The sequence below is a fragment of the Corvus hawaiiensis genome, chromosome 2, assembly GCF_020740725.1.
Source record: "Corvus hawaiiensis isolate bCorHaw1 chromosome 2, bCorHaw1.pri.cur, whole genome shotgun sequence".
Taxonomy (NCBI): Eukaryota; Metazoa; Chordata; class Aves; order Passeriformes; family Corvidae; genus Corvus; species Corvus hawaiiensis.
In genome coordinates this window covers 34,792,660-34,806,617 of record NC_063214.1, presented here as the reverse complement: position 1 = coordinate 34,806,617, position 13,958 = coordinate 34,792,660, and the positions used below count along the sequence as shown (strand labels likewise).

The following is a 13,958-nucleotide window of genomic DNA, read 5'->3' as shown; positions in this document are numbered from 1 at the left end:
AATGTCTGTTTGATTCTTCATTCTTCCTAGGGTTCTTCCATCACGACTCCCTAATTTCTGATGCCAAGTCACCCGCCTCCTCCTGTTTAGTGTGTAGTGTAGGTGTTAGAGCAGTGTGCGTGGATGTGTGTGCATGTGTACATGCCAGAAGGGCCAGAAAACTGACTCAGGTGCCCAACTGGCAGTGTGTAACCACTGAAACAAAATTCAGTGCTAGGATGGAAATAGAGGTTTTTATGAGGAGTATAACTTGCTAATGCCTGCAATCTTCAAAGTAAAAAGAAATTCCAGTTTGTGATTCTGCCTAAGAATATAAATAGGAGCATGCACAGTGTTGCACACACAGCTTGCAGACTTGCTGCTCACAAGCCTCAGTCTCAGCCTTGTTTGTGCTCATTAGCTCTGGAGTTCCTGAGGGGAAAAGGTGCGTTCATTTAACACTTCCTTTATGGAAATACTTTGGAGTTGTTTGGGAGTAGCTTTGAGACAAAGATGCCCTGCATGAACCTTCATCGCTTTTCAGAATTGATTCTCAGTAGCGAAGAACTTTGGGAAGTGTGTGAAGACCTTAATTGCCCTGAGTCACCAGGAAAGTTTGCATCCTTAACTGCTAAAAAACAGCAAGTGGCACAAGTCACAGGGGGAGTAGAGTTCCTTTTCACTTCATCTCATCTGTATCAGGCAGGTTATTCCCGGGCAAATAGAGGTAGTGTGAAATGAGAATACTTTAAAAATGTTACTTTGGGCAATATTAGAACAACAAGGTACATAAGAGAAAGCAATGAAATGGGATTAAAGGACTTTTGAGGGCCTACTCTATTATTAATAGTATAGGGTATTCAGGCCACAAGCAAGAGCTACTGAGGTGTCTCAGTGAGGAAGTCATCCACCTGTTTTTTAATTCCTTTTGAGTTAGCCACTGTATGGTATGAAACAGTTTGGCCACACTTGCAAAGAAGTGTCTGGGAAATCAAAGCTTGAAGAGGTAGTGATAGATGAAGTGGTATATGTGCATATCACTGCAGTTTTACAAAGAAAAATGCCAGATCTGTATATGAACCAGAAAATAGATGTAAATTTTTCTTTTTCTTTAATACGTCAGTGTCAGTCACTGTCAGCAGGGATCTGACCAGTTATAGGTGTCTGTGCTGAACTAGTCAGAGGAAGAAAGGATGCACCACCACAGTAAAGGTTCTTACATGGATTCCCCTAGAGATTCTGGACAGGTTGGTTACCTAAGCACAGGTATGCTCCATTATTGAGGTCACTCTGAACTTCTAAATCCCTTTGTACATACTCATTATTGTGGACAGAGTAATTCAGTTTAACCTGCAGTGGACATTGAATTGGTGTACAGAGTTTTGCCTGTCTTGTCCTAGGATCATAGACACACCAGCTGAACACACTATAACTGCAAAATACTGTTTCCAGTAACAAAGATTACCATTTAGCTGATGTGGTGCATTGGCACACTTTGGAACAGTTGTTGTGCTTGATATGTTACTTTTTAGACACTTTCTAGATATTTCCGTGGGGTTTTTTTACTATTTTGCTGAATTATTGTATTTCATAAATATACCAAGAAAGCAATACGGCTTTTTACTCCTTTTCAAGATCTCGGTTTAGTCCATTAAAGCAAAAACTTGGGAAAAAGCTTTTAAAAACAGTTTTTAGTATTCTAAAGGTGTTGTCATAACACTGGGGGTCTGTCCTGCATCAAGCCCTGACATAGGTATTCCCCTTGACTTCAAAGGTCACACATGTGTTACATCTATGCAGTGTTGCTCCAGCTGGCAGCCCCTGACCCTGCATGGCAGTGGGGTTGTGAGGTGTCGTGGGACAACTGCGCTGATGCTGAGTAGCATGGCCCTTCTCTTCCCAGTTTTCAGGCAGCAGAAAAAAAAATACTCTAGTTTTTTTCTGCTGCATTCATTTTTTTGCCACCTTTTGAGCTTAACCACCTCATTGAAGGATCTGACAAGTGCCAGAACCAGCACAAGAAGAGGGAGCTTAGAGTTGTTCTTAGGATGAGAAGATTAGAGGAAAAGGACTGACCCTTTCAGCAACAGGAGCTGTTAAATCTCCTTACCCCTCTCATTATCTCGTTTCACAGTACTCACACTCTGTATGTTCTTCATGTGTGTAAGTATGTGCATAAATAACTTCTTTTTCCTAAATTTCTGCATACATTTCTTGAAGAAAAGAAAAATGTAAGTATTGTAAAAAAGGCGTAGAGAAAAAAAGGCATAAAGTGAATTCATTTTTGTTTCCAGCAGTGACATTAACCCATGACAAAGTTCTGAAGATTGTATGCACATGGCCTACTACTAACTTTTCACTTACAGGATAGATTTATGTTTATACCTGCTATGAAGTGAGAGATGGTATTCCTAAATATCAGTGTAAATGCACAAGGCCTGAGTCGTTATTTCTTTATTCGAGGAAGCATGGGTGCTCTCTGATTGGAATAAAGATGGCAGCTCAAGCCTAAAGGGTTGACTACATGCTGTGACTGCATTTCCATACACCATCAAGTGAATATCTGCTTAACTATTGAGTGTTAGAAAACTGACAGCACTTCCCTTGTTCCTTCCTTGCTGCATGGAGCTGTCTGATTATGAGATGTCCAAAGCCAGGACTTAAAACATAAATGCTTTAAACTGGTTTTGTTATTTAAAATTGCTGTTGTCCTTTATGAATGATTAAATTACACTACATCCTTTAAAATGTCCTTCAGAAACCTCTGCTCTTTGGAGAACACCCATCCAGAAACAGGCTTCCTTTCATTTGTGATTAGAAACAAATCTGCACATCTCTGCTGCTGGTTGTCTTCAGTTGCACTGATTGAGAGTTTACAGATATCTTTGCTACCACAAGGTCTCATGGAGTATGTCTGTGAAAATGCAGCCATTATTCAGAGGGCTGAGATTTTCACCCCACTCCATGTCTACCACCAGCGCCCCTTCTGTGTATCCGAATCCAGATTTCATCTGATATACATCTCCCTCAGAGAAAATATGAAGTAGCAGTGTAGAATGAACCATGGTATTTATTACAACATCTTTCAAAGCCCCACTCACATTTACTCAGTCTTCACTCACAGTTTAGTGTAAGAAAATAAGATTATTTTCATTCTCTTTTTGACGTGTTTACCAGCTTGTATTCTTTTATGAAAGACATGGTTTTGCCCCAATATTCTGAACTCTTCTCAAAAGAGAAGTGCTAGATAACATTTTGCTTACCTGTTAACTTTCCCTGAGAAATGAATAGCTGGTGTTTTTGCCAAAGTCAGAGAATTTAAGATGATAACTAGAAACAGAAGAAAATGCGAAATGGACACATTCCTGTTCCATCAAATAGAATATTAGCCCCAGCACTCTGAGCTGTTAAATACATAAATTATATATTATATAATGTATTAAGTTCAATATAATATTGCAGAGCAAATAAGAAGAAATTTGGTTAGAAGTAGTCCTTGAACAGGCAGATGGGATGAACCAAGGGTCTTTGTTCAGTACGCGTATAAGGGAACATATCTATCATCGCTCAGCTCTGTTTGGCACAAATAAATGCCCCAAGGTCACTTAATCTTAAGTCACAAAACTGGACCAAAAGTGCATGTTCTGGCGTGAGAATGGGGGCTATTGCATTTCTACAATAAATTTAAAGAGGAAAAATGGTCGTAAAAATATGCAGGAAGAAAAGACATTTGGAAGTTTTCAGGTACCGAGAGGATGCCCGCGCAATGTGGTGGGTGCTGAGCTGCTCATATTTAATCACAGGATTTGCAGTGGGACCATCCATTGGTGTAAATGGATGAGCATGGTTTAGTGGAGCTCACACTAAAGCTTTCACCCTGGGCACAGCAACCGCTTTGAAGTTTCATCTGTCCCACCCATCTAGAGCCCTTCTAAACTCTGAGGTGTTTTCTTGCCTAAAGAAGTTTCTGAATTCTCTTTTGTTTTCCAGAATCAGTGGATAACTGTCCCAGTAATTGCTATGGGAATGGAGACTGCGTGTCTGGGACTTGCCATTGCTTCCTTGGCTTTCTGGGCCCTGACTGTGGCAGAGGTAGGAATTTGTGCTTGATTAACTGTTCCTCTCTCCCCTTCAGTTAACATTTTTCTTCTTATAGTTAGACTCATGATATAAGTATATATATGTAAGATATATATAAGTTATATATAATATGTGTGTATATATATATATGTGTATATATATATATATATATATATATATAAGATATATATAAGTTATACTCATGATGGTGCCTTTTACAAAGTACTCATCACCCAGCGTGGGGATTCTGCAGTAGAATGGAAACAAGTTGATCTGTGAATTTGTTGGCTACAAATTTGCTAAAATTTCGCTCAGCAGCTCAGGGATCCAAGGGTGTTTACCCTGGAGAAAAGGAGGCTCAGAGGAGATTTTACTGGTCTCTGCAACCACCTGAAAGGAAGGTGTAGCCAGGTGGGGATCGGTCTCTTCTCCCAAGTAATAAGTGACAGGACAAGAGGAAACATCCTCCAGTTGTGCCAGGGGAGGTTTAGATTGGATATTGGGAAAAATTTTTTCAGCAAAGGGTTTGCCAAGCTGCCCAAGGAAGTGGTGGAATCACCATCTCTGGGAGTGTAGGTGTGGCATTTAGGGACATGGTTTAGTGGTGGGCTGGCATTGCTGGGCTGAGAGTTGGACTTGATGATCTTGGAGGGCTTTTCCAACCTTAATGATGCTATGATTCTATACTAATCATGACTCCTGTGCCCTTAGCAGCAACACAACGCCTTGGGCTGCTTGTGAACAGGCAAAATGTCACGTTGGAAATTTTCTCTCTGGAAGTGGCTTTAGAAAACATCACTTAGGAATGTGGCATTACGGTTTGTTTAGCAGAGCACTTTTATCACAGCATGGCATGACACTATAATGATACTTTCTTTTAAGACACTGATTATACAAAAAGTACCTTGCAAGTCTGCCTCAGCCTGGGTGTGGGGAATAGGGCAGGGTTGGAGTGAGGCTATGAGTGGAGTAATGGCAACTGCTTACTCTGGCCAAAAGTAAAAACACTGGGAGGACTGGCAAGGAGACTTACCCCAGTAAACAGTATAATACATTTTTCTTCTCAAGTGATAAGTATTTTTAATAAATGGCTTTGGAAGGGTTTTCTTTAGCCTGAATTTTTTAGGTTATTTAAACATTTAAAAAACAAACTGAAATACTTTTAGTAAGAACACATTTCAAACCAAGATATCAAAACCTTGCATGTGGGAAATGACAGGACACTGTGCATCAACCTTTTCAAGGCCTTTTTTGGCTCAAACAGTCCAACAAACTAAGTACAGATTTATAAATCTGGGGAGGGAGGTAGCATAAAACGCTAGTGCCCACCCAAGGAGCTTCAGTCAGGCTGCAGGTCAGGCCTTCACCCCAGCTCATCGCTGCTTTGGAAAACAGGCTGGCGCCTTCCCAAGAGAGAGCTAAACTCTGTCCAACCCCGGCCCTCTCCCCTTGCAGCTGAGCTGGGTCACATCCCAGCAGCGAGCCAGGAGACAGAGATAAGGAGCCGCGCACCCCCGGGGCAGGCGGGAGCTCCCTGCCGAGGCAGCGCGGGCCGGGCTGAGCCCGGCGGGGTTTCAGAGTTCACAGCCCAGTAAGATGGATGTGCAGGCTGCATCCCTGAGAGCTGTTATGTCAAACTTCTTGCTGACTCAGGTTACACTTGGTTTGCATTTCCTTACACTTGGTTTGCATTTCCAAGCTCCTTTTCAAATCCCTGGAGCTGGAGACAAAAGGAGTTTTTTCCATGTCCCACAGCATATTCCAACTCACACCTCCTAACTTTCAGTAGGGGCAGAAGTTCAGGGCTTGTTTCCCCCAAGGCTCCCTGGAGAGTCTGTGGAGAAGAACAACTTTCTTCACTGAATCAGAATACTTAAACTCTTGTTCTGAATCCACTTTCAGAGGAGCTATATCCTGACTTTCTCAGGCTTTTCAGTGGAGCCATGTGAGTGTCTCCCATTTCACCAGAGCACATGCTCTAGCTGCTATGAACACCTTTTATTCAACTCTGTCTTTTCGTTCAGAATCATCTGGGTTCAGATCACAGGCTGCACCCTGCCTTTAGGAAGACAGAATAATACCTGGCATGCCAAAATTATATTTGTGTATGCATTTCCATTCACTGGGTGTGTTAAATAGATCATGTTGCCATGAACATGAGATCCAAGGATCCCAGCATTGACTTCCTGTTGGTTTTCAGGGGCATCCAAGATTCTTCTTTTGACCTACAAATCCCTCAAAGGGCAGCACGTGTGAGGCTGTCACAGTATCCATCTGCAGCCATTCACGGTCCCTGTATGGAGCAGTAATCCTTAAATAAGCAGGTTCCTGCCCACATGAAGAATTCTAGGTCATGGATTTCCTGAGTGTTCCTTTGTTTCAATTCAGCCTTGTAATTCACCAAATTAATGGGAAACTCTGGAGCAGAAAGCCGTTCTCTTTTTAGCAATGGTTAATTATTAATGTATTATTAACCAATTATTTTAAGCAAAATAAATGAGAGCAAGTTGCCAGAGATGTATTTCATAGGCTTTTTGAAGGTTGTCTTGGACACGGGAGGTGGTGTTTTCAAGTTCTGTATAAAGTAAACAAACAAACAAATGATCTTACTCTCTGATGTTCAACTTTGCAAAAAACAGAGTATGCATTTGGGTTGTTGCTATCATACCACACTAGAGAACTACTATAATTTTATCATCATAAACATGGTTGGAATCTGAATGATCAAATAATAATTATGTATCTTTATGTATGGAAAAGAGTTGCACAAGTAACAGGGGAAAAAATTCAGAAACCTCTTTTGTTTTTATGCATTATTGTATGCTACAGAGGAGGTCTTGTTCTTGCCATTGTCTTGACATTTGCAGCAGTGCTTTCCAGGTGATGCTGAAGGTGTTCTCCACAGAAGGCTCTGTAGAGTGTCAGTCTCATTGCAGATGGCCAGTAATTTATCTGATCTATTACTGAGTGATCAGCTGTCTTGTCAGGACACATGTAAGTCTTTCACAGCAGCCTCTGCCTGGTTAAAGGCAGTTATTCTTTCTTCCTGTCGAGAAGAACTGCAGACTGTCCCCTGCCAGTGCCTTGAAAGAACAATGTCCATTACTGAGTATTGAAATTTGAGATGGGAGGGGCAGAAAATTCCATCAGCTTAGCTGAAAAGTAAAATTACAGAGTGAGTGTGCTGTGAACCATGTATGCAACACAGTGTATCTTAAACAATTTATGTCTCATATTTTATAGGTAGATACCATCTTGCAAATGATGCACTTGCAATGCACCACTGCAGTGTGTTTCCTTTAAAGTGAACAGAGGGCTCCTTAGGAATAACAGTTGCCAAATTCCTTTCTTTTCTAAACCTCTTTTATCTTGGTCAGGCAAGTGTAGTTCACTACATATCAAACTGGCTTAACAGTCAGAGTTGGCAATGCTTTGTGTTTCACTGAGGCTGCTGTAGTTCTGTAACACTCAAACTGACTTGACTATAAGGACGCCTGGAAACAACTCATGATGAGCTTTGTGAGATTACTTTCTGAAAAGATGGGAAGAGAAGGGGAGGAAAGCTTTCCTCAACCATGTTAATACCCCTTCCCATACATAATCTAAGTCAGGAACAAAGCAAAAGAGGATTCATCACATGCCTAATGTAGTTGAATTAAGCAGCAGAATGGAATATTCATTTCGCATTTGTCCTGCCTGAAATTGTTCATAAATTGCCTTTCCAAGGGGCTGATGAGAGGGCCAGCTGCTCTCACCTGAGGCTGATGTGCAACAGCGAACAAGAGCAGTCTGTGTTGAATATACGTCCTTGCAGCTGAGTTTCAGCAAAATGAAATGAAAGAGAACAGGACTTAAGCAAGAAGTTTTAAGGTAGAGTGAACAGGGAAAGGCTATTGCTTCTGAGGGATTGAAATCAGCATCTTCCTTGGAAAAATCAGAGCAGAGGACAAAAGGAGCATAATACGGCTGGTGTGGAGAATAGAATAAGGAGAAGGCATCATCTGAAAGGAGCTGGAGAGCAGTGATTGCAAAAGCTGTGGTCGTGGAGGCTGAGGTCTGGTCCTTGATGCCCTCTGCTTCCTTGGGGAACCTGTTCTGTATCCTTCAGTTCATCCCATCCCACTCTGCTTAGCAGTTTCCAAATTTAGCTCTAGAAATGCTTAATTCTGGGATCCATCGTGCCACAGCTTGTGCTTGTCATCTTCCTCTTCTTCCCTTTATCACAGGGAAGAAATCCTGTATCTGGGTGGCCTTGAGAGTCAGCTGACTTTGCTGGAAACAAGGACAATTAAAAATCCTTTATAAATCCTTTATAACTGATACAAATATCAGAGGACAGATTTACACAGCTTTTATTACAGGGAATTTGGAAACAGTAGAGGCCAATTCTGCATTGTGGCTGGTGATTAATTGAGTGCAGCAGAGGTGATAACCAAAAATGGGGGCTGGACATTCCATTAGAACTGTAGAATTGTTAAGGTTGGAAGAGACCTCTAAAACTCTTTTCATGAAGTTCAGCTCTTAACCCAGCACTACCAAATCCACCACTAAGCCCTGTCCCTATATGGCACATCCACACATCTTAAATTCCACCAGGAGTGGTGAATGAGTCACTTCCCTGTGCAGCCTGTTCAGTGCTTGACAGCCCTTTCAGGGAAAAAAGCTGGTAGCTGATGGGATGGCATGAGCTAAATCAGGGAAGTAGTTTCAATGTGGCATTCTGGGCTCTGAGCAAAGCAACTGAAACCCATAAAACTGGAAGTTAACCCAGCAAAAAACAGGGTGATTTGTGATTTGTGTGCCCAGTGAAGTCCACAGCAGAGGCAGTGTCACAGCAAGTCTGGCAGCAGGTCAAGGGAGAGTGATATGCAATCTAAGGTCAGTGATGCTGCTGAAAGAAGACATCAGTACATTGAAAAATCAGAATACAAGAAAATTACGAGTTTAGTTAGTGAAAAAGGTATCAGACACACAAAGTAAGAAGAGAGCCTAACTTAAGGGCACTGTTTGTTTTAAACACTCACAGGATAATAGAGTTAACAGCTGGGTGTCATCCATATAAAAGATTTGGTTTTGGCAAAACAAACAGCAACATACCCCAGTGAAGACTGTGTATGAAGAACGTAAATTACATCCTGGGCTCTTGTGCTCCTTTTTGAAGTGATTTTCCATTTGTTTTAATGTGATTTTTGTTGTCTCTTCATAGCGTCCTGCCCGGTGCTGTGCAGTGGGAATGGGCAGTACATGAAAGGAAGGTGCTTATGCCATAGTGGCTGGAAGGGAGCAGAGTGTGATGTCCCAACCAACCAGTGCATTGATGTCTCCTGCAATAACCACGGCACATGCATCATGGGCACCTGTATCTGCAACCCAGGATACAAAGGCGAGAGCTGTGAAGAAGGTATTTGCAAGATGCATTCAATTAGCCTTTTGCTTTGATTGTTGTTCTGTAATTGTGTGGATGGAGGCAATTCAGGATCAGACTGGCACTTAAACAGAACAGTAATAGGCACCTTAGAGATACAATAGATGGATACAACATAAAAATGATATGTTGTCATAACTCATCGTTAGCTATCATATTTGTTCAGTAATTGGATGAAAAGCCATCAAATGCCTCAGATAGAACAATCTAGTTGAAAGACCAGAACAGCTAATCATATGTTCAAATGTTCTTATTAAAGCATCGTTTCCATTTACACATCTAAACATATAATTACTTTTACAGTGCTTTCTTCTCTGCTGTGCTATGCCAAGCAATTTCAGTTGCTTACATCCACAAAATGGTGGCATGTGAGAGAAAGTCCCTGATCCTTGTCAGCTTTAAAAGCTTAGAAATGCTCAGGACTTGAATTAAATTCTACTTCAAAATCAGATATTATTTTAATGCTCTTCCATAGCTTTTTTCTCACACTAGCCCCCAAATATTTTTCATTTACATTTAGATTTACAGCTCCTTTTAATACTTACCTTTAATCTTCTTGTGTAGGAACTCACCTGCCAACATAAATCTTTATCTTCCTGACTCTGTGACTGCTTCTTACAGCTAAATGAAAAAGTGGACAGATTTCTAAGTGTATAAATCATTGAGAGAGTGACAAAAGTATATCCAAAAGTGCATTATTGTTCAACACTTTTGAAAACTGTCCTCCAAATTCTATGCTTGTGACCTGATCAATAATCATTCTTAAGTTATGCTTCTACAAGTACATATGTAAGACCCCTTCACCACCTGATAAATGAAAGACATCATTTGATGCATTTAAGAATGACAATGGCTTGAATTAATTTGTGGTTGTTTTCATGTATGCAGGATAAAGATTTATCTGAAATGGCTTTATTTTATAGACAATGAAAATAGCTGAATTGGCTTCAGACATTCAAATGGTATCTAATCTGGCAATTTTTTTGACGTGTTAAATGTATTGGAGTGGGACATCTCTGATGTAGCATGGCTTCAGTGCCAGTAAACGTTAGAGATGAAGACAGTATCAGCTCTTATAACAATAAGCCATCTCTTGAGAAAGCTTCATTTTGGCTTAAAGCACAATTCAATGAAGCTGTGGGGCATGCAAAACCCGAAGACTGTGACTACTGAAGTATTTTTCAAGCATCTCTGTAGACCTCCTATTTGCTAGATCATATCTTTACTGGATAAACAGAAATGAAAATATCTTGATTTTGCCTCCAGCAAGAAGTGTTTAATGTGTGTAAATCAGAGTGAGATTTGCCCTTTTTCTAACAGGAACCATTTTTTCCCGGGTCACATTTAAAGCAGAAAAGCCAGGCACTACTCAGTTATTTTATTTTATCACTGTAGCAGGGGACAGTGTCAGTCCCACTAGGTCAAAACTTGAAAAAGGAGGAAGAACAAAGAGAACACGCTTTTTCATATGGGCTGTTTAGTATTTTTCCAAGCATGCATGTTTTTGATATTCAAGGCATAATTTGTATTGTGTTGTGAGGGGGTAAGTAACTCAGAAATATGCCATGTGGGAAATCTTGAGGACATATATATATATTTAGATCTAGTAAAAAAGTTGATTTATACTATTTTTTAAATTCCTTTTACTCTTTAATTTCTCTTCTAAGAAGGGCCATCTGGTATTGATTACTTTTTATTATTTCTCAGTTCTCGTAGCTTCCCTTCTTGATCCATGTTTGTAATGGGTTTTCATTCCAGGGTTTCTTCTGTCTTTTCTTTTTCCCCCATAGAAGTTCAGCAATGTTTATAAAACATCAGCCAACAATCCTACGCGAGTTTTTCTTTTCTCCTTCCTTAGTTTATTGGCCCATATTTTATAAGGCCTGTGGCATAAGCCAGCGAGACATTACAGGGAGGGGAGCAAATTTAAGCAATGAAAAATGAGAAGTTACTCTTTGGGCACCGAATAAGCCTAATAACTTGTGTGACCAATGAAGCATGAAGCATATTGGGGAAAAGTGTAGAAGAGGCACTAACCTTGCTTGCTGCATGATTTATCTCCCTGGCAAAGATTCTGCAGAAGGCTGAACTATAAAGAGGGCATTTTCCAACCAAGAATTTGACCATTTGGGACATTTTCCAACGAACAACACAGACATATGCTTTTTTTTTTTTCTTTTCCAGGTATACTAGATTTTGTCAGCTCTGCCCTCTTGCCCAGCTCCCCATCTCTGCTTCTCCCAGAGCTGAGCAGCTAAATTGGTCAAGCAGAACTCCCTAAAAATATACCATTGTACTCCAAATCCACTAAGCAATTGATTAAGAAGAAACCAGAAGCCTGTAATCCTGTCCCAGGGCCCTTCCGATGGTGCAGAAAGCCTAAAGAGATACAGCTAGTGAGGCTGAGATTAAAGCAGCCATTGTGTGTGACATTTTCTGAAAGGGCTCATTTCAACATGAAAAATGGCCTTGGGATTATGATAAATGGGGGGTTCTGACATGCACATTCCCCTCCTATAATCATCTGTGTTAGAGCTGAGATAGCAGATTGTCCGCCTCCTGTGATGGAGGCCCCTGTAAAACTCACCTTTTTCCCAATTGACCTTCAGAGGAGATGATTAATTGCCTGGAGGTAGCCTCTTGTCAGTTAGCCTGTGATCTTTGTTCTCTATGTTCAAACCATCTGCTGAGAACGGACGAGGCTGCTACTCTATCCCTTAGTCCTTTTCATACTTATTACTCCTGAGAAAGAACAGGGCCAGGGCTTCAAGGGTCTCATGCTAAAATTGGCACCCTCGCTCCCAGCTCACTAACAGTGAAGGAGATTTATGGACTCATCCTTTCCAGCCTCTTAAAATTTTTGAGGATTGTTCCAGCTATGAGCAGAGCTCCAGGAATCAAACAAAAAAGAAAATTCTCTCTCATGCCTTGGGATAGTAATAACTGAGCCATTGCTTGTCAGACTGAGAAGGGTTTGAGAATCCAGGGAATTATCAGAGCAGCTGTTGTGCTTCCTTTTAAGGTTTCTGGATCTTAAACAGGTCAGTGGAATTCTTATTAGCTTTTATAGGGCTAAAAACTGAACCACAAACCTGCCATGTGTGCGGTGGCCATGTTCTGCTCTGCTGTATCAGAGCCAGGAGCTGGACAGCTTTTCCTGTGCTGCTTAGCCAGACTGACACTTGTCACCAATCCCCAGGGAACTGCCACACACCGTTTCAAAAGATGGGAAGAATTTCTCTAGGCTGTCCTATCAGCTTTTATCTATAAATAGATGTTCGACTCCTCCAGTAGGTTTTTCTGGAAGGGTGTCTGGTGCATTTCTTATTTTTTGATTGCTGGGTGAAATTCCCCTGTGGGCAGAGCAGCTGACAGTTGCCTACAAAACACATAACTCAGGAATCAGGCAGGGAGTACATTTGGTCTTTTGGTGTTTATTGCTACACCACTAACTGAATGGTCTCTGATCTCATTAGGGAAGTGACTCTTTGGGGGGGAAAGTAAACCTCAGACATTTAAAAAAGAGTATTAATTGACCAAAAATAAAACCAGAAGAACACCATTATAAAAAAAATTATTTTGTTTTAATCCTTACTCCAGAAAAACTGTCTCTGGATATATTTCAATGGGAAATTTCTGTTAAGTCTCCATGAAACCTGTATAGATTTAAGCACATTCTTCAATTTAAGCATGTGTTTTGCTGAATAAGAATGTCAGATTCTGCTGAATCTCTATGCAAAATTCTATCTCAGAAAACTAGGGCTCGGCTTTGAATTCATTAATAATAGTAATTTAGGTTATTCTAATAGAATAAATGAAGACACACTGTGTACGAGAGAATACTATTCTTATTCTATTCTTAATTGATATTAGCCTTTTCTTACCAGAAGGATCACTTATTAGTGCAGACCTGCATAAAAGAATGGATTTCATCACTAGATTTTTCTCTGCTTTTCATGTAGGTATTTTAGGTCTCACTGCCTTTTAGGGGCACTGAATTTTTGCACGAAGCATCTGTTTTGTTCACAGCAGGGCTTTTTGGTTGAAACCTTGAGATACTGTATAAATATGTTTGTTTTGATGGCAGTCTGATAGCTTTTTTCCTGAAATTCCCATTTGCTTTCCCTGTCTGCTTCCTCTTCCTTCTCACACGTAGTGGACTGCATGGATCCTACCTGCTCGGGACGAGGCGTGTGCGTACGAGGAGAATGTCACTGTTCGGTTGGCTGGGGAGGAACAAATTGTGAGACCCCAAGAGCCACGTGTCTGGATCAGTGCTCCGGCCATGGGACCTTCCTCCCGGATACTGGACTCTGCAGCTGCGATCCCAACTGGACTGGCCACGACTGCTCAATCGGTAACGTCAGCGCTGACTTACTGTTGGTCTTTCGTTAAGCTTTGTGAAATACTCAGATCTGCAGAAAAAGTGCTAGAGATGTGTTCCTGTGAAGCACACCTGGGGCATGACTGGAAG

General features: G+C 41.0%; 1 protein-coding gene across 5 annotated transcripts in view; it reads left to right on the top strand.

Annotated features, from left to right (window-relative positions):
- Positions 1-13,958, top strand: part of TENM4 (teneurin transmembrane protein 4) — a 1,366,951-nt gene that overhangs the window by 1,208,060 nt on the left and 144,933 nt on the right. For all 5 annotated transcript variants that reach the window (XM_048294397.1, XM_048294400.1, XM_048294398.1 and 2 more), the window contains 3 exons: positions 3,970-4,071; positions 9,266-9,460; positions 13,641-13,841. In XM_048294397.1, coding sequence (XP_048150354.1) covers positions 3,970-4,071; positions 9,266-9,460; positions 13,641-13,841 — 498 coding nt within the window. The remainder of the gene's footprint in view (positions 1-3,969; positions 4,072-9,265; positions 9,461-13,640; positions 13,842-13,958) is intronic.